This window comes from Bos taurus, chromosome 13, assembly GCF_002263795.3.
Source record: "Bos taurus isolate L1 Dominette 01449 registration number 42190680 breed Hereford chromosome 13, ARS-UCD2.0, whole genome shotgun sequence".
In the NCBI taxonomy this organism is placed as follows: Eukaryota; Metazoa; Chordata; class Mammalia; order Artiodactyla; family Bovidae; genus Bos; species Bos taurus.
In genome coordinates, this window is record NC_037340.1 from 33,952,207 (window position 1) to 33,974,615 (window position 22,409).

General features: G+C 41.8%; 1 protein-coding gene and 1 long non-coding RNA gene across 2 annotated transcripts in view; one reads left to right on the top strand and one right to left on the bottom strand.

Moving 5' to 3' along the window:
- Window positions 1–15,813, bottom strand: part of ZEB1 (zinc finger E-box binding homeobox 1) — a 196,785-nt gene extending 180,972 nt beyond the window's left edge. Inside the window, 1 exon segment of the mRNA NM_001206590.2 lies at window positions 15,737–15,813. Within this exon segment, the coding sequence (NP_001193519.1) occupies window positions 15,737–15,794 (58 nt within the window). The 5' untranslated portion in view covers window positions 15,795–15,813.
- The window catches only part of LOC101903056 (uncharacterized), a 197,437-nt gene continuing 188,292 nt past the window's right edge, over window positions 13,265–22,409 (top strand). The window contains exon 1 of the long non-coding RNA XR_003037759.2: window positions 13,265–14,716. This is a non-coding gene — a long non-coding RNA (uncharacterized lncRNA). The remainder of the gene's footprint in view (window positions 14,717–22,409) is intronic.

A 22,409-nucleotide genomic window follows, 5' to 3' on the forward strand; every position in this document is an offset into this window, starting at 1 on the left:
ATTTCATTTCTAATATATTTACATTTATATTACTACTACCTTATTTGTGCTTTCTACTTTATTCCCATTTCTTGTCTTTTAAAAAAAATTGAATATATTTCTCATTCTATTTCCCTATTCTACTAGTTTGGAAGAAACACATACTACTTCTAGATCTTTATTCTTTATCTCAGAAATTTTAACATGAGTACACAACTTACCAAAGTCTATAGCTTATCAATAATATTACCCTACTCCCAAGTTTACAGTATCGCTCTGTCTTCCTTATTTACCATTTCCTGGGTTCTCTCGCCTTACATCTCAGACTTCCCATCTGCAGCTACCTTCCGTATCCATGGTAATCAGAAACTCAAGAGAACACGATGGTGGCAGCATGACCATGACTCGTTAACTGACTGCTGACTCAACCCAATGCTCTGAGGACAGATGGCAACCTGGGCTCTGCATGACTCAGGTGACCAGGAACAAGTGGGATGAGTATGGTCATAAAACCTGCAAACACTAACACGTTGCTTCTTTCCCCACATGCGTCAAATACTGTCCAAGAACAGACTGTCCAAGTCTGCCTTCCTGCCTTAGACTGTTTTTGTAGCACAGTAAAACTCCATACTCACTACTGTGGAAAAAAGAGGATGAGCCTTGTCCAGAAAACCAGCCTGACATGGTAAAAGCCATGATTACAGAGCATTTCACAGCAGTTAAGTTTATCACTGTCACACATGGTATTGAAGTTTACTACTGTCACACGAAGTCAGTTGAACATACACAAAAGGTACAAATGAACATCACTAAGATGAACTTAGTTAAGCTTTAAAAGTTTCTATTACAAAAACAGTTTATAACATACGGAGCACAAAAGCCCCTTAGTTAACACAAAATTAGGTCCAATGTGATATATTTAGAAAACATATACAGATAAAAGGAGAAGGGAATGGCTACCCACTCCAGTGTTCTTGCCTGGAGAATCCCAGGAACAGAGGAGCCTGGCGGGCTACAGTCCATGGGGTCGCAAGAGTCAGACACGACTGAGCAACTAAACCACCACCACCATACAGATAAGACGATATTTTTTACATAAGAATTAATTACTTAGCGATTGAAACATGATGAAGTGTGCTTTCTCAGCACCTGGTCTAAATACAAGCCACTAGTTTTAATCTATCCTTTAACATGCAGTGTGATTTCCCAAAAAAGCTTGACTTTTTTTTTCTGTTTGTTTATTAAGAGAAACACACATCAGTCCTACAGCTGTTCTGAATCAGAAACATTCCCTTAAACTTTTATTTTATTTGGAATCTGTAAGTTTCATATATGCCTAGTTATTTCAATGTAGTCAGTAAAACAGCTCATTTATCAGCCTTGTTTAATATTAACAAGCAGGTAGTGGATCCTGCCAGCCCAAAGAATGGCAAGCACCATTACCTTATTTTATTAATTATCTACAGTAGAGAACTGATCACAAAGTACATATGACAGATTCACAAGACGGAGTTCTACAAAGAACCGTTAATAAGTGCCAGAAATACTCTAGAAAACTGCCCAGTAATAATAAATGCAGAGGATTTTACATCTTCAGAGAATCATAATTAATGGCAGTAAAACCATCTTATTCCTTAAGACTGTAAGTCCACAACACATTTGCATGGGTTGTGATTTACTGATTTGAAAAAGAAAAAAAAAAATATATATATATATAAAATTCCTCACAATAGTGCAGAGCTCAGAAACAACCAACTTCTTACAGATTTGAGCAATCTATTCCAACCAAGGCCACTTCTGCTTCCAGTGAAGCAAGTCTTTTATTCAGAGATGATGAAGTGGCAGTGGTGACAGTCACGATGGCAGCCACGCAATCAGAGCAGTTACTGTGTGACTCTGTTAGCAGTGCAGCGCACAAGCAAAAACTCAGGAAAACAGGAAAAACATGCTTTCACTTTTATAGCTTTTCCCACTTTTAATAAAGCGGCATGTATGTTCTTCAAGGTTTAATCATTTAACATCTAATACATAAAGAAAATCATATGACAGATTACATAATCACCTCACCCTCTTCCTCAAGACCTTTGGCAATTCCTCATCATCATTGCACCCAAGACAAAATCCAATCACAGTAAAGCACAGCTTTATTTTCTTCATCTGCTTCCAATCTAATTCTCCAGCCTCATCTTAAGCCATTCCTCCTCTTGCCCTACAGAGTTCAACCAAACGTGACTTGCAAACCCCACAATGAGTGCTGGATATGTGTGTGTGTGATGTATTTGCATACAATTCCCTGTCTGGAATATTGCTCTCTACATCTTTACTAAGATAACCCAGACACATCCTGTAAGACATAGCTATCCCCTCTGTGCATGTGGGTCAGAATATCAAATCAGTTATCAAACTATATTCTAAAGGCTGGTTTTTCTATATTTTTTCCATAGGACACTGTAAGCTCTTTAGGGCTACATACTGTCTCCTTCATCCTCAGGGTCTCACTGCCTTTCACACAGATATCCATCATGCTCATTCTACAGATGAACAAACTTGACCCAAATAAATTATTTTCCCAATTTCATAGGCTGAGTAGCAATAGATTTAATACTAGCATCTAAGACTTCAATCTTCCAGTTCAAAGCTCTTTCTATACATGCACCTAAGGATACCAGAACAGAAGGAATTATGCATTAATATCTATAAAGTTCAAGCCAGATACAAAGCTAAGTGGACTATAAAGAAGTGAGAGCTTTACAAACAAAAAATAAGATACAAGTTAGTTACAATGGATTTTCAAGAAATAGGGACAGGTGATAAAAATAAATAGAAAGGTTAGATAGAAAAATACTATCTTAAAAATAAGAATCACATAGGAGTTAATCCAGTGACATATAGGCTTTTTAGGACATGAAAAAGATAAATAATAAATAAACATTATCTGTAATCAACTTCAAAGAGGGATAAAGTATGTAGGAAAAAAAAAAAAAGATCAAGCATCTATGCCAAAGTAATGGGTATAATGGGGCTTCCCAGATGGCTCAGTGGTAAAGAAGCCACCTGCAATGCAGGAGACACAAGTATAATCTCTGGGTCAGGAAGATCACATGGAGGAGGAAATGACAACCCACTCCAGCATTCTTACCTGGAGAATCCCAAGGACAGAGGAGCCTGGTGGGCTACAGCGCATAAGGTAGCAAAGAGCTGGACACAACTTGGGGATCAAACAACAACAACAAAGGGTATAATAATCATTTATGCTAAGAGGAAAGCAGCTTTATTTGCTATATGTTACCTTTTATGGGAAAAACGTTATAGGAAGCAAGATTTTAACTTAAATAAGAAACACCAGTCCAAGAGAAATGACCTTAAAAAAGCTCACAATTGAGAAGTAAACATAATATTAACCAACTCAGATCTATGTGCTTTAAAATATTTAAATATTACAAAACACAGAAAATTTGAAAATAGTCTTTCAAGTTACCCTAGGGGCAGAGGGGAGCAGGGCAATGACTTCTTCTCCCAGGGTTAGCCTTCACTCCACAAGCACTGATTGCCTACCATGCACAGGTTCACCGAGAGGCACGAAAGGGCAGCGTCCAGGAGAAGGAATCTAAGTGGACTCAGACCCCAGTTCTACTGTTTATTAGCCCTACAAAAAGGGTCTGACCTTAACAGGATCACTGTGAGAATCAAATGAGCTCTAAATAGTAAATGTGAAGCCCTCAGAACAGCACCTGCCCTGTGGAGAATAGTGTAAACACAGCAGGTGCTGAACCTGTCCAGTCACTACCACCTTGAGACCACCCCTGGCATGCCAGGGTAGGGAAGAAAAGGAAACCAAAACAACAATGTAAAGCAATTTTCTTCCAATTAAAAAATAAATGAAAAAAGATAAAGGAAACCAGGGTGGGGTAGGGAGGATGACACAGCAACGCCATAACACAGCAGAATAAGCACAATAATACCAGTATAAACATGGGTCCACAACAGAAGATAATCACCTTTCTCTGGCAAACGGGAAGGGGGCCAGGGAAAGCATTTTAGTGGAAGAAACATCTGAGATGAACTCCTGTCATTTCAAAATGTAACAAAACCCAAGGGATCATGGGGAAAAAGTGTATACCAGGTAGAGGAAACAAAAGGACCTGGGAAGGCATGGAGCAAAAGCCAGGAGTCTGGAGGTGGGATGTGGGAGGGGCCACCAGAAAGAGGGAGAAACAGCAGGCAGGACCATAAACCAGGGCCTGGGATGCCTCTGGAAGGACCTTGGTTTTGTCCAGTATGTTAGTAAAGATCCCAGGAAGGGGTTTAATTAGGGTAATGATTGAATGAGACTTCTTTTCTCACAGATAGTTTTGGCAGCAACCTGCATGGCAGACCAGAGGAAGGAGGAACAACCAGCTAGTTTCAGACTGAAAGTGCTAAACTCACCACCACCACGTAGGAATGCAAGAGTGCGAAGAGAGCATTCACAGGCAGCTCAAGTCTGGTTACTCTTTTTCAGGATCTTTCTCAAAAACGTTAGCCTTGAGTGTCTCCGTGAAATGAAAATGTGTTAAGGACAGAAAAAAATTGAAAACTGACTGGACACAATGAAATGGCTCTCTGTTAAAAAAAAAAAAAAATGTATAAAACCAGGAAAGCAGGATTTGTGTTTCTCTACAATCAAGAAAGAATTTTGGTTCTCAGTTAGGTTCTGAAAAACATTCTTAAAAATCTCAAGTAGAAATTCTTATGCTGTAATTTTGATGAGTAAGATCTAGTTTTTGTCTCCTGCAAACTACTCAAGGCTATCTACATTTGCAGATGAAAATCAAAACAAGATTCAGACAAAAGTTAACCCCAAATGGACCACAGACATAAATGTTAAGATTTCCTAGAATACAAAAAGCACAAAGCCTAAAAGAATAAAATTATAAACTGTACTTCATCAAATGTGGTATAAGCCACAGAAAGGGAGAAAACATTTCACATATGTAAATCCAACAAAGATCTTGGATCCAGAATATACAGAGAACTCATAACTCAATAATAAAAAGGCAAGCAGCCCAATTAAAAGGAGATAAATGATTAGAAGACATATTTCACAAAAGAAAATATCGAAATGGCCAATAAGTACATCAGAAGATACTCAAACATCATTAGTTATCAGTTAAATCCAAATTAAAACCAAAGTACACCTCTACATACCTACTGGAATAGCCTAATCTAAAATGGACAAACGTCTGCAAAGATTGGAACGACTAGAACTATCATTCTTTGCAAAAGATGAAACGGTACAAGCACGCGAGAAACTAGTCTGGCAGTTTCTTGCAAAGTTAAACATGCGTGTACTACATGAGCCAGCAATTCTACCTAGAAGAAACATAAGCATATAACATAAAAATTGGATGTGAATGCTCATAGCTGCTTTGTTCTACAGCAAAGAACCAGCAAACAACCCAAATGCAGGCATAACTCGTTCTACTGTGTTTGACTTTACAGTACTTCAAAACAAACTGAAGGTTTGAGGCAACCGTGTGTTATCAAATGATGGCTAGCATGTTTCAGCAGTTATTTTAATTAAGGTATGCACAGTTTTTTAAGACATAATGCTACTTACTGCACACTTAGAGAGTACAGGACAGTGTAAACCTTCATGTGACACTTTAAGGCGATACTCAGTTTATTGTGGTGATCTGGAACAAAACCTGCAGTATCTCCAAGGTCTGCCTGTAGTAAGCCCATTGCAAATGACAGAAAATCCAATTCTACCACACAAGGGAAGACTGCCCAGCAAGACAAAAGGGATGGACTACTGACACATGCTGTAACACAGTGAAAACGCTGTGCTGAGCAAAAGGAGGCAGACAGAGCACACACCGTATGATTCTGCTCATATAAAACTCAAATAAAGACAGCCAACCTCATCTCTAATGATCAAAACCGGACTGTTGGTGGCTTGGGCCAGAGGCAGTGATGACTGGCAGAGACGAGGTACAAGGGAACTTTTGGAGATGCAGGAAACATTCCGTATCTTGATTCTGTTGTTGGTTACACAGGTAACCACAGGTATGTCAAAACTCATCAGAATATACATGCATACTACTGTACATAAGTTAAACCTCAATAAAACTTAATAACACGCACAAAAAAGAGAGTCATGTTTTAACTTTTATCTTAGGATTGCCTTGATCTATAACCACAAGGACACACTATGTTTTAGGGAGACACACAACTGTCTTCTTCCATATTATTTTCAAAATAAATGAATGAAACCATGAAAAGTTGTGGACGCCACATTCCTTATGCTATTCAATTATGGAATATGAAGCTTAGCTTCCTTGGCCTTACGCTGTTTTAGCCAGCAGAGTAACAAGTTCAGGTCAATACTATACATAAGGTAATACGGTGAGGTCTCTTGCAATAAAATGTCCTTTGAAAAGAGTCCAAGGCAGCCTTTCTAAAGCTAAATGACATACACAGATACCTGTAAAATGAAGCTTCAGGGTATGTTAACTAATCTACTACTGATTTAACAGCCAGCCATGTTCTTAAGGCCAAAACAATTAAGCAATGCTTAAGGTTAAAGCTATAGATACAATAAACAAATTTTATAAATAAATAATAATAAATATAAATAATAATAAAACAATATGCTTTTAGATGGCAGTTATTACTGTATTAGTTAAAGTTAATTATGGACAAGAGAATAAGAAATTGTTAGTTGAGTCAAGATGCATTTAAAGCAAATAATCTTAATAATATAAATAAAATTTTATACGAAATTTATTGAATGCTTAAAACATGTATTAAGCTCAGGGCTTCATACATCTTATTCAATCTAAGGTAAACTCTAAGGTTACCAACCCCATTTTACATATGGGGGAATTTAAGCATATGGAGACTAAGAAACTTCATTTCTTAGTCAAGGCAACTCAGGTAATATATTATAGGATCAACCCAAATCCTTAACTACTGTTTGCTCCTCTTCAAAAAGAAACACCATATTCAAAAAGTGAACTACAGTCTCACCAAAGACCTCAATATGAAAGGTAAAACTACAAAACTATTAGAAGAAAATCTAAGAAAACATCTTTGTAACTTATGGATTAGAAAGGACATCTTACAACTCACAAAGTAAAAAACGTGATGGATTTAAGTATATTACAATTAGGGGTCCCCGTACCATAGTCAACATCAACAGGTGATGGGACTACTATCTCAAATACACAGGAATTCCAGGAAATCAACAAGTGGAAACTCAACCAAAAAGAAGGCAAAGAGTATGAATAAGTCAGACCTGGAAAGAGAAACTTAGATGGCTAGCAAGAACGCGAAGAAACAATCAACCTGCCTACAAAACAGAGAAATATGTTTTATACTTAATATAAAGCAGTTACAATATTCTACTTAACAACTGTCAAATTACCAAATGTAGATGCTGTACAATACCAAAAGCTGACAAAAATGAGAAAATGGGAATTATCTAACAGGTGAAGGGAAAAACTGGTGTAGCCATTTCAGAAATAATCTGGCAGAACTTAGTGTTATTTAATATGTGACTAACCCATAACTCAGCAATAAGATGCCTGGATATATGTTCCCAGAGAAACTCTTTCACAGTCATTAGCAACATGTAGAAAGATGCTTTTTACAGAATTATTTGTACCCAAGAGTTGGAGTCAATCTGAGTCACTGTTATTAGGGGAACTGATAAGTAATCGTTAAGTGCTGAAGCAAACCATGAATGAAAGACATGTACTTACAATAACATGAACAGATCTCAAACACCACCAAGTGAAGGAAACATCACAGCCAAGTATCAGTTATACGGATGCAAAACAAAGAACTAGATAATTTTACAAGGAAACAGCCAAGAACATACACAAAACACATTAGATTGAGTACAAGTGAGAGTGGGGAAGGAGAGTGAATGGAAGCTGAGGCAGGGAATGAAGAGGGAAAATGACAATCCAAGTAATAGGAATACGTCTCTAAGCAACACGATACCAACGCTGCACCTGCAATGTTTTAGATGAAGTCAGCACATCAACTGTCAAATTTGATGGATGTATGGGAAGAGATTAGAAATCCATTTTTATGAGACAACTGAGTATTCCACAAAATACCTTTGGTTTTTCCTATGATAAATCTTAGAATTCAAGACTTCTACTTCTTCCTTCTTATCTTCATAGGTAAAATGGCCCAATTAAGGCATATCAAGCTACTCGCCTGAGAAGCTATAACCAAGTCCAAGCAAACTAGTAACAGAATTTGGTAAGGTTCTTTTTCCTCTTTGAATCTGTTTACTTATCTGAAAAAAAATAATTTGGATAATTCTCCCAAATCCCTCCAGCTCCAAGATTTCATTTAAGTAGTATCTGTTCACATTAAATTATTTTCTCTCTGCTCCCACATTCCCTCCCCCCAATTAAAAAAAAAAGAGTATCAAAAGAAATTTAGAAAAGGATGTAGCAATAGGAGTGAACAGCAACTTATTTTTTTAGAGTAGAAACGAGAAAACATTAGAGATACAGTGATGTTCAAAGAGCCTTTTCCCATATCTAAGGTAGAGTAAGGTTAACTGGAACCCAGGCTCAGACATTCTATTTCATGAATGATTTAGGTATTCCACCCATTACCACTGCCCCTTCTTAAAACACATGTTAAAGTCTCTTATGGAGTTTCTACTTGAAGGTTCTAAATTTCAGCTTTACTGTATCAGTTTTCAGATAAAAAATGACGATTCCCTAGAGGTCCCTTCCGTATTAAAAATGTTAAGATTCCAAAAGAATGATTAATTTTTAAATCAACAAACTGGTCACATTCTGAGCACTTAAACAACAAACAAGCGTTCAATTAGATCTGTGGATTGAATGGATATAAGGCCTTAAAAATAAGAGAAATCAGACTATATTGTAGCTTGGTAACCATGAATAGTAACCGAGGTATCTGAAGAATAGTGATGTCACATTTTACAAAAAGAAAATTAGAATCAGTATTTTAAATATTTAAAAGCTGAAATTAGAATATGCCTAAAATTCTCAAACTGGAACATATTAAAAGAGAAAAGGGACGTCTTGCAATATTTTTAGAATACAATAATAAACATGAGAAATTGACATCACTCCCATATTTATCTTCATCCACACTGAAGTTTAAATATGGATGGGGAAGGGGTGGGGGAAGGGGAGTGGGAATTAAGAGGTCACGAAACATCTGTTCCTAATAATTCCAGCACAGATACAGTTGTTCCTGCAGGTCCCCCAGGCCGCCAGCTGCGAGGTCTTCCACCAACAGCTACAGTGTAGACTCCAAAGCCCGCACATCAAGTCTCAGGAACCCACAGAGTTGACTACAGGACAAACATGTACGTGGACAATTAACTACATTCTCTGTGTCTACAGGGGACCTCTATTAAATACCAAGAAAATGTTTGAAGAAATAAACGAGAGGAAAATAACTTCTTAGAGAAAGAATAAAGAATCTAATAACATTTCATAGCTATTAACACAAGCATGGACTTGAATACTTTTTTTGGCTGATACTTTTGGAATCTTTCAATTTATCTACACCCCAATGATATTCTCCAAAGTATGTTTTAACAAAATTAATGGAAGTGGGTTGTAAACATTAATTTTTTTCTCTGAACACAATCTTCTAGAGGGCCTCTTGCTATTTAAGTTACTTCCATACTTTCAAGACACCCAGTTTCAGACTAACCAGCAGCACAAACCACCCCCGTCATGCACACAACATACTTAAAAACTGTATTTGGTAAAACCAATGCCCTAAGAATGTTTCCTTTACAGCTATCATTCTTCAAGCACTGTTCCACAGGGATGTTTGTCAAAGGGACAAACTTCCAATTATAACACGAAGAAATTCGGGGAACTGACGGTTGGTTAACAGTACTGTACACTGTACTTGAAAGTTGCTATGAGAGTAGAGGTTGAATGTTCTCATCATGACAGCAACAAACTGGTAATTATGTGAGGTGAAGGATGTGTTAACTAACCTTACTGTGGTAAACACGCTGCAATACACATGTGTATCAAATTATCACATTGTACACCTTAAACCTGCAGTGTTATGCGTCTATTACATCTCAGTAAAACTGGAAAAAATAAGAAAAAAGCCACTGTCTCATCCAAAGGAAAGATGATTTCCTATAGCAAAGCTTGTACAGTAGGTCCCATTTCATTTTAACCAAGGTTGCTGCAAAACTTTTCCTACTCTGGGTATATCCATTTATTTTCCACTTTTAATACACCTTTTTTAGCTATTATTTAGCTAGTTATACGCATAACATAGTCTTTCAAAAAGTATTTTCACTTTATATATCATTTTTAATATATTGCATTTTATTTCCTAATTAAGGCACTTTAATTTTAAAAATTTACATTTTATGTCAATAATGAACTTTAATTTTACTTAGCTGATAGGTCTGTTGGAAATGAAGAGACATTTCTCCCCATAAACTAGTGATCATACTGCAAGGATTGTGATGGTGGTGATGGTTTCGCCCCTAAGTCAGGTCCCACTCTTGCGGCCCCATGGACCACAGCCCACCAGGCTCCCCTATCCATGGAATTTCCAAGGCAGCAACACTGGAGTGAGTTGCTATTTCCTTCTCCAGGGCTTCTTCCCCTTTTTCACGCCTAAATACTACTATCATTTCATCAAGTCCTCTAACCTCTCACTGCACTTTTGCACATTAACGCATATCTTCTTCCAAAATCTGTGTGATTTTTCTTTACCTCTTCTGTAATTCACGACAAGTAGTTAAGAGTAGCTAGTAATACAATTCCACATCATACTGCATCTCTGTTTACATCTGGCTCTAATCACACGCTTATAAGTGATTTATACAAGGGAAAGCAAAAAAAGAGAAAAAAATAAAAACACATCCAGGAGAAATAATTATGCTGTTATTTCAAATGTATCATTTCCAATTTGATAGAACTTTCTTACCATATGCTTCAAAGCTATCAAAATTGAAAACACAGGGTATGGCATTTTAAAAAATACTGTCTACAAGAAAGAAGAGAAAGTCCTAACCAAATATTCCATATGTTTTTATATCAGAGTCATTTTAACAAGTGATTGATGCTTCCAATTTATAAGATAGTTTAAGTTTTACTCCACGCTACAACTGTACATGTCATGGCTTCGTGGTGAAGTTCCTTAGTTCATTAAAAAAAAAAAAAAGTAAACCAAAACTATTCACTGTTGAGCCCTAGGAATTGGTAGAACACCAATCTCAAGAACTATGTCAGGAAATGTGAAATGATACACACAAACACACACTCTTGAAGAACTATGACAACCTAAAATGAGAAATTCACACAAGTTTACCTGATAATTCAGGTAATTCCTACCTGAATTCCTACAATTCAAGATAAAAGAGTATTACAATTGCATTAAGGTAATGGTGTTGGTGCATTAATAGAGAAACCATTAAAAGTAATTACGGAAATAAATATTCATGACATTTGACCTAAGTAGGAATTCCAAAAGTTTACAGTTACATTAACATAATTATGTAGACACAGGCCAAAAAGATATAAATACATTGAATCTTGTGCAATATAAGTTATATCAATATACATTTGTTGGAAAGAATTCTTTGAATACAAGCATACTAATTAATAAGCTGCAGAGATTTTTAAATGAATTTAAAACTTCAAAACAAATGTACATTCCTTAATTTTCAGTTGATCAATTTAAAATTTATATACTATCTGATTCTGAATCTTAAACAGAAGAGGCGGGAAAGACAAAATCTAAAAATCAGTAACATCTGAGTAACTGCTGTTTAATACCTTCTTCAGAAGTTGTCTGCCAATCCATGTATAGTTTAAGTCTACATAAAGTATGAAAAAATAATTACACAGTATCACCAATTTCAAATTTTCTTACTATATCCAACCACTTACATTTTTAATGTCTTAAAGTATATATTCCGAGATCTTACTATGAATGAAAAAGAGAGTTAAAAAAATATAGTAATTATGTAAAATAAATATGGACAAATCATTACATATTCTTCTCCAAACCTACCAACATAAAACTTTAAGATAGCAGTAATACAACTGGTCTAAAGCAAGACTAAATTGATAGGAACCTAAACAATCCTACTTCTTTCCAGTCCTGGCAGCCTAGAAAATGCTTATGCCTAACTTACCTAGGGCTAGTTTTAAATAACAGTTAAGACCCAGAATTACATCGAAGGTCCCTATCAAAGCAGAGGTCTCAAATCAACAGGAGATACCACAGGTTTATGGTAATACTAAAGCAATAATCATTTTTGTTAGCATCCTCTACTGGTGGTTTCCAAAGACAGCAAGCAGAAATGCAAATGACAGAAGATATGTACCTGCTAGTCCATCCAGGGTGAATTAATCAGTGTTAGTCATTAGTGACTAGAGTACACTTCTCAAGAAAAAAAAAAAGTAACCACAAAGAGAAGTGGAAAATGAGAACACAGATTTTGAAAATACAGCAAAGCATGACATTATAAATGGTAAAAAAAAACAATTTAAGCCATTCTAATGCCACTAACATCATTACTATAAAGTTACTACATAAGGTTTGATGCTTTCCTCAAACCTTGCTGAACTGGTCTACCCCTGTCAAGTCACATTACTTGATGCTCCCATTAATATCCTACTCTGCAGATATATTCCAGAGAAGAAATTAAAATATTTTACTGGAGGCTGAGCAGAAAATCTGCATGCCTTATTTCAAAATGAACAAAACATTATTTACATATAAATTACAGCATAAAGTATCTCCATGACTATCTCCTACTGTATACATCACATCATTTATTCCTTCATTAAAAAGATTTAAGAGTTAACATTTTTTCCAAGCGATTCTCTCCAGTAAACAACTGCAACTTACATATGATTGCGTTGCTAAGAAATCCTAACCAGCACCTATCCTGAGGTTTCACAACACAATGGCGTGTAACTTCATTTTTAATTTGCAAATCAGGAGGCTTAATCAAATAGCGTGGCTGTAATAATCAGCAATGGATGAAATGCATCTGAGAACAAAAAGAAATACAAGGATGGAGCCAAAAGTGATGAAAATGGAAGATACCTGTAGTAGCACACTGCTATCTGAAACACCTTTTGTTTTCTGGGAGTAATGCTCACTGCAGACAAGACGTTTTGTGCTAAACATCCCCAAATCTGTTTTTCTAATATTAAACACAAAGGAAAAACACTGACAGCAAGCGTGATAAATAAATCCCTCCCTTGAGAATGAAAGCAGCAGACAGGAGGGGGTTGACATACATGCAGGAGAAAAACTAAACACCATCTTTTTTCTACCTGCACAAGTTGCCATTTGCTGCAGCGATCCAACAGCTCTCTTTCCTGTTGATTTCAAGTACCTTTCAGGATCGCTTTTTCCCCTTAAGTCATCTGTTGATATGCCTGATGGGTGTAATAGTCACATCCCAGGATCTTTAGAAGAAAAATCCATCCTTTCCTGCTCAGGTAAACATGTTTACAGCAGCTGCACAGGCGCTGGGTGGTTCAGACTCACATGTCACACACATGTCGTCAGCAACAAGAAAAGCCCCTTTCTCTGGCGATGAACATTTTAAATAAGGTAAAACGCGAACAGCCCTTTCCAGACCAACTTACCTTTCATAAAGCCACATCAGCAACAGCAGCAACAGCTCAATATAGCACACACACTGTTTGACGCTAAAACAGGAAATTAAAATTGCAATAGCCTGTGCTCCGCTCCTGGCGGAGTCATCTCTCCACAACGAGGACGCCAAATATTAGTTATCGATCATCACTTAACAGACGTCTTTAAAATGCAAATGTGTATTTGGGTAACTAATACCGTTCACGAAAGCGGCGGTTTCAATGTCGGCTCGAATAAATTAAAATTACGTTTACATCTTGAAACCGCCTAAAAACCTCCGTATCTGCTGCTAGACAGGAAATCCCACACAAAATCTAAAATTGCCAGGAAAGGTTACAAAACCTCGCGTTTCGCATCCCGGAGGGGAGGGAGAAAGGGAGCCCGGGCCTGGGGGTGGGGCGAGCGCCGGAGAGTTTTGACTTAAACCCGTATTTCCTCATTTTCTGGAGGATACGGCGATCCCGTTCCAGGCGCATTTATTTCCCTACTCTCGGAAACTCGTTTTAAAAATAACGCAGGAACCCATACGAGCCCCTCGGTCCGCTAGATCCGTGCAATTCCTTATATAGACTCGGCCGCAGCCAGCGGCAGGGCCGTAGCCGCCCATTATTCTCCAAACAGGTACCCGGCGGGCGGGGGCCGCGCTCCGGCCTCGGCCCTGTCGCCGCAGGAACTGTCCAGACAATACCCACCAGCAGACGGTCGCCGCGGAGCGGGCGGGCAGGCGGGCGCAGCATCGCCCCCCAGATAAGCAGAAATGCAACCAACTTTCACCGTCTCTCCCCACCGCAAAGGGCGACTGTGCAACCCACCAACACATGTTCGGGGCTCGCTCTCTCGCTCTCCCGTTATTATTGTTATTTTTCTAAACTCTCACGCCAGGCAGATGGGGGGTGTGTGTGTGTGCGCGCCCCTCCCCGCGCAGCATCAGCACTCAGTAAACCCGGCGGCGGGCGCCGCCGCCGCTCGGGCAGCGGCGCCCTGCGTCCGTCGGTCCGGCCGCCCCCCTCCCCCACACTCCTTCCACCCGAGATCCCGAGCGCCGTCCAAGCTCCCTTCGCCGGTTTCACGCCCCGCGCGTCCGGCCCAGGTAACAACTTCCCCAAACCGAAAGAGAACAAGGGAGGCGCACGCTCGGCAGCCCATCCCCGCGCGGAGGAGGCGTCCTCCCGGGCGGGGGGACCTGTCTGCGGTGCTTCCCGGTCCCGAGACCAGGTAACAACTCTGCCAACCCGCCGCTGCCGCCCCCTACACACACCCCCCACGGCTCCCACGGCCGCGGCTTCGCGCCCGCCCCGCCCGCCGGCTCCCCGCGGGACGCGGACCGCGCTCGGGGCGCTTAAGGGATCCGCACCCCACCCCGAGGACCGTGAAGCCCCGTCCCGCGCCGAGCGCGCCTCGCCGGCCGCTCCCAACTTTACCGCCACCGGCCTGGCCCGTCCGCCAGCCGCGCGCTCCGCGCACACGCGCGCACGGACGACACGCAGCCCGCGGCCGCCGCGTCCCGCCGCCGCGCGCCCGCAGCCCGGCCCGCCCGCCCGGCCAAGCCGCGGGGCCCGAGCCACCGCGCCGGCGGGGCCGCTGCTCGCGGAAGCCACTCTGCACGGACAAGCGCCGGGCACAAGTTAGTTCCTCGGCTCCGGGGCCTCGGCGCCGCGGGGACGAAACGCCGAGGGCGCCGAGGAGGCGGGGAGGGGGGCGCCGAGGGGGCACAAGAGTGGGGAAAAAGTGCGGAAAGAAGCAACAGCCGCTCCCCCCCGAGCCCAGAAAAGTGGGCGCCGCGTCCCGGCCGCCCGCCCGCCCGCCTGCGCCGGGGATGCGGCGGCGGCGGCGGCTAACGGTCCAGCGAGGCGGCAGGGGCGGCGGGAGCCGCTAGGCGGAGAGACCAGGTAAGAGACATAACGGTTCAGGGAGAGCGGGCGGCCGCGGCGCGGCTCCGGCGGCGGCGGCCCGGAGGGGGGCAGAGAGCACTACTTTCTACTTTCCCACTCCACTTGGCCCGTCCCTGCCCGGCCGCCCCCAGCCCAGCTCGCCCCCCTCGCCCTCGGGGGCGCACCGGCCGCCCGGCTCCCCCTGACTCCGCCGCTCCCCGGTCCCCTCCGCCACTCACCGTTATTGCGCCGCGGGTTCGCCTGCTTTCTGCGCTTACACCTGGGGCCATCCGCCATGATCCTCTCGCTTGTGTCTAAATGCTCGAGTCACCTCCTCCCCCTCCCTCCCTCCCCCTTCCCCCCCCCGCCCCTCCGCCTCCACCCCTCCCCCCTCCCCACCGCACCTGGTTTACGACACTCGCGGCTTTACGACATCACCTTCCTTACACCTAGAGCCACTCGCTCTACGGCCGGAACCTTGTTGCTAGGGAGAGGATGGTTTGCGGCAGACGGGGGAGCAGCTGAGTTTGCATGGAGGGGCGAGGAAAAAGTTTCCTCCAGGTGTCGCGGGTGGGGGTGGCGGGGTGGGGGCGCGGGGGAACCGTGCGGACGTGGTCCGAAGGGCGACTGGCCGTCGGAGCCGAGAAAGGTAAAATAGGAGCTCTGAACTGGCCACACCCGCTGCGGCCGCCAGGGGCACGTTCGGGTCTAGCTGATTCTCGCCGGCATCCCGTGCCCTCGGAGCCGCCCCCGGAGTGGCGGGATCGACCTGTCTTCCTTCGGCCTTACGGGGGGCGGGTTCGGGGGGTGGCGGTTCACGCAACCCCAGCCGCCCGGGGATGCCCCGCAATCGGGGGGCGGGCAGGGGAGCGGCGGGCGGCTGGTTCGGGACACGCGGCGCCCCGAGACTACCTGACCCCGCACGTCGGACTCCCTGCCTCTCCTCGGACGCACGGTTCCCCCCTCGCCCCCCGCCCGCGAGCAAACCGGGGGTGGGAAGTGACTTCAACGAGGTAGAAGTTCAGCTGGACCGAAAGAAGGGCGAGAAGTTCCGCTTGCGAGCCACCTCGGCGGTGAAGCGGAATGAGTAATCCCCACGCCGGCCTGTCTCACTTCCTCCTGCGCGCTGGGCGCTCACCTGCTGTCACCTCGGCCGCCTCCGCCCCCAGGCCGCGCCCTCCTCCCTGCGGCCACGTCCGCCCTGCGGCCTCCCACCCCCTAGTACATCGGCCAGATCCGAGGCCCCCAGACTTAAGGTGTTAACAGGCCACAATTTAGTATCTGGGTGGGCAGCGGTCGCTGTGCAGAAACTTATGGCGTGAAACGAGGGCTGGCAGGTATGGTCTTGGCAGGTGATGGATGGCGATTTTATCTCGAACTGCGTACAAGTTCAGGGATTTCTGAAAGACCACGTAGATACCAGCACAAATACCAAGAAGGTCACGTCTTCAATATTCAGTAGAGACTTCGCTCTCCCCTCCTCCCCTCCTTCAAACGAGGAAATGTCTTTGGGACCAACTTGAGGGAATACAACTGAGCTGTGTTGCGAATAATAAAGAGTTATGAATGAACATTGTAAGAGATGATAGATAAAGAAGTTGAGAAGACTGAAACGTCACAACGTATTAGAAGTAACAGTCAACCTAGCACAGTGCTGTCACAGTAGGTGCTGAACAAATTTATGCCTATGATTTTTGTCATGGCGACAGCAGGACATTTTTTTATTATGTTAATTTTTTGAACACCGTCCAGGCTTTTGGAAGATTAATAATCTTTCCAAACCTTTCATCTGAAATAAATTTACAGCTGAAGTCTAGTAATTTAAAATTAGAAAGTTTAATCCTGAATATACATGAAAATTTTCTCTCCCACGTTTGCTTTGGCATTTTGATAAGTGGATGTGTTATTTATTGGTGCATGAAAGGGGACTGTAACTATTCTTTGCTGTGCGTTGTCTGTGTGTCTGGTCTCTTCCTCAGTACCAAAGCTAGAGTCATCACTCTTAATGATCAGCTTAAGTACAGGCAGTCCTGATCTCAATCCCATGTTCACTGAACTTGTACATGTGAGAACCAGAACGAGGCTCATGCATTGCTCGGTTCAAGTGGTAATTTTTCCCTGCCCTCCCAAAAGCTGTGTTCTTCAGTTGCAGGCTTCTGAATCAGCTTAGACTTTATCCTTTGAGGACACCCCTGCCTCACCTCTCAACACACACAATCACACATCCCTGCCCCGCCTCAACACACACACACACACCATCTCCCTGTCCCACCTCTCAACACACACACACACATACATCCTTTTTACAGCTACCCAGCCAGAAAGGGGAAAAAAAGTACTTTCTAACTCAAGCACACATTTCACTTAGTCTTAAACTTAGGAAGTATCACACTTTTTTCTGAAGTAACCTGTCCTGATCCACCTACTAAGCTTTCTTCTGTGTTCATGGGAGTGTGCTCAGTTGTGTTGGGCTCTTTGCAACCCCATGGGCTGTATAGCCTGCCAGGCTCCTCTGTCCATGGGATTATCCTGGCAAGAATCCTGGAGTGGATTGCCATTTACTCTTACAGGGGATCTTCCTGACCCAGGGATCGAACCTGCATCTCCTGTGTCTCCTGCACTGGCAGGCAGATTCTTTACCAGTGAGCCACCTGGGAAGCCCCTTCTGTGTTCATCCTTACCTTGAAATCAGATACAAAGTGAAGGAATAAACCAAGTAGGAGTTAAACCATCTTTGGTGGTTACTGGTTTAGTTAGTTTGGGCCAGACTATTCAGCTCCTTGCAGACAGATACCTTTTTTCCGCCTTTTGCTTGCTTGTTCATTTTGTGCCCTCAGTACCTGGCAGGGTACCTAGTCACATAGCAAATACTTGAAAAGTAATTTTTTTTTTTAAGTTAGTACCGTTGACCTTTTCTGGATCTGTTCTTGGCTATAAACTAAGGGTGGTTAATCTGCATTCATCACATTAATTCTTAGGGGCTGTTGAAATTATGGATGTGAAAGCCGTTTACTGCCATTTATATCCTGCCTTATTTTGAGAATTATTGCTCTTGATTTTAGATTCTCCACAGTCATTTTTCCCCCAAATGATTAATCCTGCTCACTTCTGTTTTTTTAAATATATGCAGGAAATACTGATATACCAAATTTTCTAATACAAAATTTCAATTTTTTAAAAATCCTATAGTAATGGGTTAGTGGAGGACAAAGGATCCTGGCATGCTACAGTCCGTGGTATCACAGAGTCAGACATGACTTAGCAACTGAACAATAACAACAGTTAGATTGTAAACATAATATATGTTTAAATGCACTTTATTTACTGTGATGTTCCCAAAATTATTGAACTCTAAGCTGAAACGACTGGAGAAGGCAATGGCAACCCACTCCAGTACTCTTGCCTGGAAAATCCCATGGATGGAGGAGCCTGGTAGGCTGCAGTTCATGGGGTCGCAAATTCGTACATGAATGAGCGACTTCACTTTCACTTTTCACCTTCATGTGTTGGAGAAGGAAATGGCAAGCCACTCCAGTGTTCTTGCCTGGAGAATCCCAGGGACAGCGGAGCCTGGTGGGCTGCTGTCTATGGGGTCACACAGAGTCGGACACGACTGAAGAGACTTAGCAGCAGCAGCAGCAGGATGACAAGAAAGCAGGCAAATCTCAGAGTAGATTGCTGCTTTAAACCTGATGCATATGTGATGGTTGCTTCTTATCTCTTAAATATAACTGAAGAATTGGGAAAAAAAATCTTGTGAAGAACTTTTAAAAAGGAATTTTTTAATGTTTCAAGATTTAAGTTTGTTTAGTCAATTATACTTCAAAATTTAGGTTTCCTTAAACAAGATGGGGATACTAGTTAGAGTTTAACATGTGCCCTGTACTGTTGGTTTTTTGTATTTGTGGTGTCATTATACAGTGTATATTCAATGTGTACTCCTAATTTTAATGTTACTGAAATGTTAACATTGCTTCTGGAGAGCACTGGGATTGCACATGCTGAAGGAGAGGTATTCTGCTAAAAATGAATTACTGTAATCTTTTCTAAATTTACAGGGAAAATGTAAATCGGTAGAATATTTTCAATATTGAGTTTTTTCTATAAATTTTTCATAAATCCTTTGCACCTGCTATTCACATTCCATGTAAGATTCATGTATACAGTAGGATAAAATTTGACATAGTTAAGTTTAAAATGTGCATATTGCATGGTGTTCCACTTGGAGCATATGGTTTCCACGCACCTCACTTTCTGAACACATTCGAGAAGTATAATATTCTATGTGTGTATCTTCTGTTGTTCAGTTGTGTCCGACTCTGCGACCTCATGGGCTGTAGCTCGCCAGGCTCCTCTGTCCATGGGATTTCCCAGGCAAGAATACTGGACTGTGTTGCCATTTCCTTCTCCAGAATAATATTGTATAATCTTTGTCGAAATAAGAAATCAGTTATTTTTGTGGAAAAATAATATATCTATTTCATGAAATAAGTTGACTATATTAACTTGTAATTAAAAAAAAATCTTTAAGTCTTGAAAAGAATCCATTTGAGACATGTTATCCATCAAAGGAAGGAATGTAGAAGCCCCACAGAGAGGTGCTCTCAGTCTGTGGCTCAGTAGTGACCCTGGACGTGTGGTTCACAGGGAGTCCGAGAGGGCAACTGTGTCTGGAAGTAAACATGGCTACCACGTGATGCAGAACCAAGGGCTGGCCTAAGGACCCACACACACTTTTCTAATGAAGCCTCCCAGGAGGCAGTCATAGGGACAGGTGTCCCCAAACCTCCATGTGATTTTATTATATATTGCATCATGAAACAGATTTTCCCTCTCTGGGGAATAATGCTCCTATTTTTCATATAAATTTCTGAAATGTTAACCCATGGGGCTCCTTATTTGGAGGACAGTTTTTCAGGAACATTTCTAACAGATGTTAAGTATAAATAAATGCAGACAGAATTGTTTGAAGGCAGTTAATGAACATCTAAAAAGTAGTTTCTATAAAATCACAATACTTAAAACGATTGCTTTCAAAGGCTGCCTCTACAGAAGATAGGTCATAGTTTCTATTACTGAAATCCTTTATGAACATGAGTAGCATTTTTTTCGTATACTTAACAACTATAGGTAGGTAATTTGTACTAGAGATGGGGAAGCAACGTGCATGTTTAGGATTTGAGGGAGTTTTAAGAATCTTGTAGTATCAGAGGTCTGATATCAGGTTTCTACAGCTGTTTTTTTCCCTTTTGTCTCAATGTATTTCTTTTCTCTGGCATCTTGGCTTATTTTTTGCAGCTGACTGGTTCTGCTACAGAATATTGCTATTTCTTTGACCTACAGTTCTGGCCTTCTGTATTCCACAGACCTTCAGTTATAATCATTGCCTCTACTCCATCCTTTCAGTATACATATTAAGAATATTTGCAGTCAGTAACAGGTTTTAGATGTCCCATCATTGTGTTACGCTCACGTGGAAAAGTCGGCAATTAGAAACACCGTGTTCAGATAGATCCACAGCTTTAAGGCTCCTGATCAGGCACTTCTCGTTTTTTCATCTTACATATCAATTTCTTTGCTCCATCTTGTTGTCTCACTTAAATAAATAGATCACACCTGTGCCCCTCTCGACTGTCTCATGTGTTAATCATTCTCTTCATCTTTATCCCAGGTTTAGCCTAGATCTCTTTGGGTCAGTTCCCTTTCTGTTTTTGTTGAAGGTTTTTTAAATCATCCCCGCCCTGTAAAATGCTTTTACAGAAAAATATTATGAAGAATGAAAAACTATGCTGGTTACCCTCTGACCCTCAGAATTCCTTCACTGCATTTGTGTGCTGTGAAAAACTGGTTTCTATGGACCACATCTCCCAGGCTCCTTTGCCCTTTGGTTTCTGTTCGGTTTCAGCCAGTTTGGAGGCATTGGCAGATGATCAGAGGAAGGAAAGAGAGAGAGGTCAGGATATTAATTTCACCTTCCCCCACACGCCCTCCTGCCTGTCTGTGGCTTTTGGCAGAAACTTCATTCCTCTACCTAAGGCCATGGCTCGGATCAGACAGTCCTGTCCCATGGCTACAGGTCTTGGCAAGTACCAGAAACGGCTCCTTCCCTTTGTCCCCTCAGGCCTAGAGATGGTCATGGTTTCCTCCTTACAGTTGTGAGTCCTTATCCCTTGTTGGTTCCCCTAATGCCTTCCCACGTCACTGTAAGTAGTCTCTTTATCAGACTCTCTTCAATTTACCCTTGGAGTGTGCCATCTGTTGCCTGCCAGGCCCCTGAGTTGTACACACCTAGAAATGTGTTTTTATCCTATTTCTTTTTTTTGGTTTCTCCGGGATTGATTGATTGATTGATTTCTATTCAATATTCTTTTTTTTTTATTTTATTTTTAAACTTTACATAATTGTAGTAGTTTTGCCAAATATCAAAATGAATCCACCACAGGTATACATGTGTTCCCCATCCTGAACCTTCCTCCCTCCTCCCTCCCCATACCATCCCTCTGGGTCGTCCCAGTGCACTAGCCCCAAGCATCCAGTATCGTGCATCGAACCTGGACTGGCATCTCGTTTCATACATGATATTTTACATGTTTCAATGCCATTCTCCCAAATCTTCCCACCCTCTCCCTATTTCTAATCAAGCATTGTTTCCATGAATTACAACACTAAAGTTTGAATGTGAGGTAGATGCCTTATGTCATCATTGTCAGGCATATACTCATGTCCTAATAAGTGTACATGCAAAATCTGGCAGATGCTGCAAAGAAATGTGCTGGAGTCTATGACATACACTTATTCAGTTACTGTTTTTATCAGGAAGCCCCCTGCCTTGGTTGATCTAAAGTAAGAGAAACTACTTTTATATACTTCAAACAATGGGCCAGGGGAATCAGTGCTTCAGTATTAAGATGG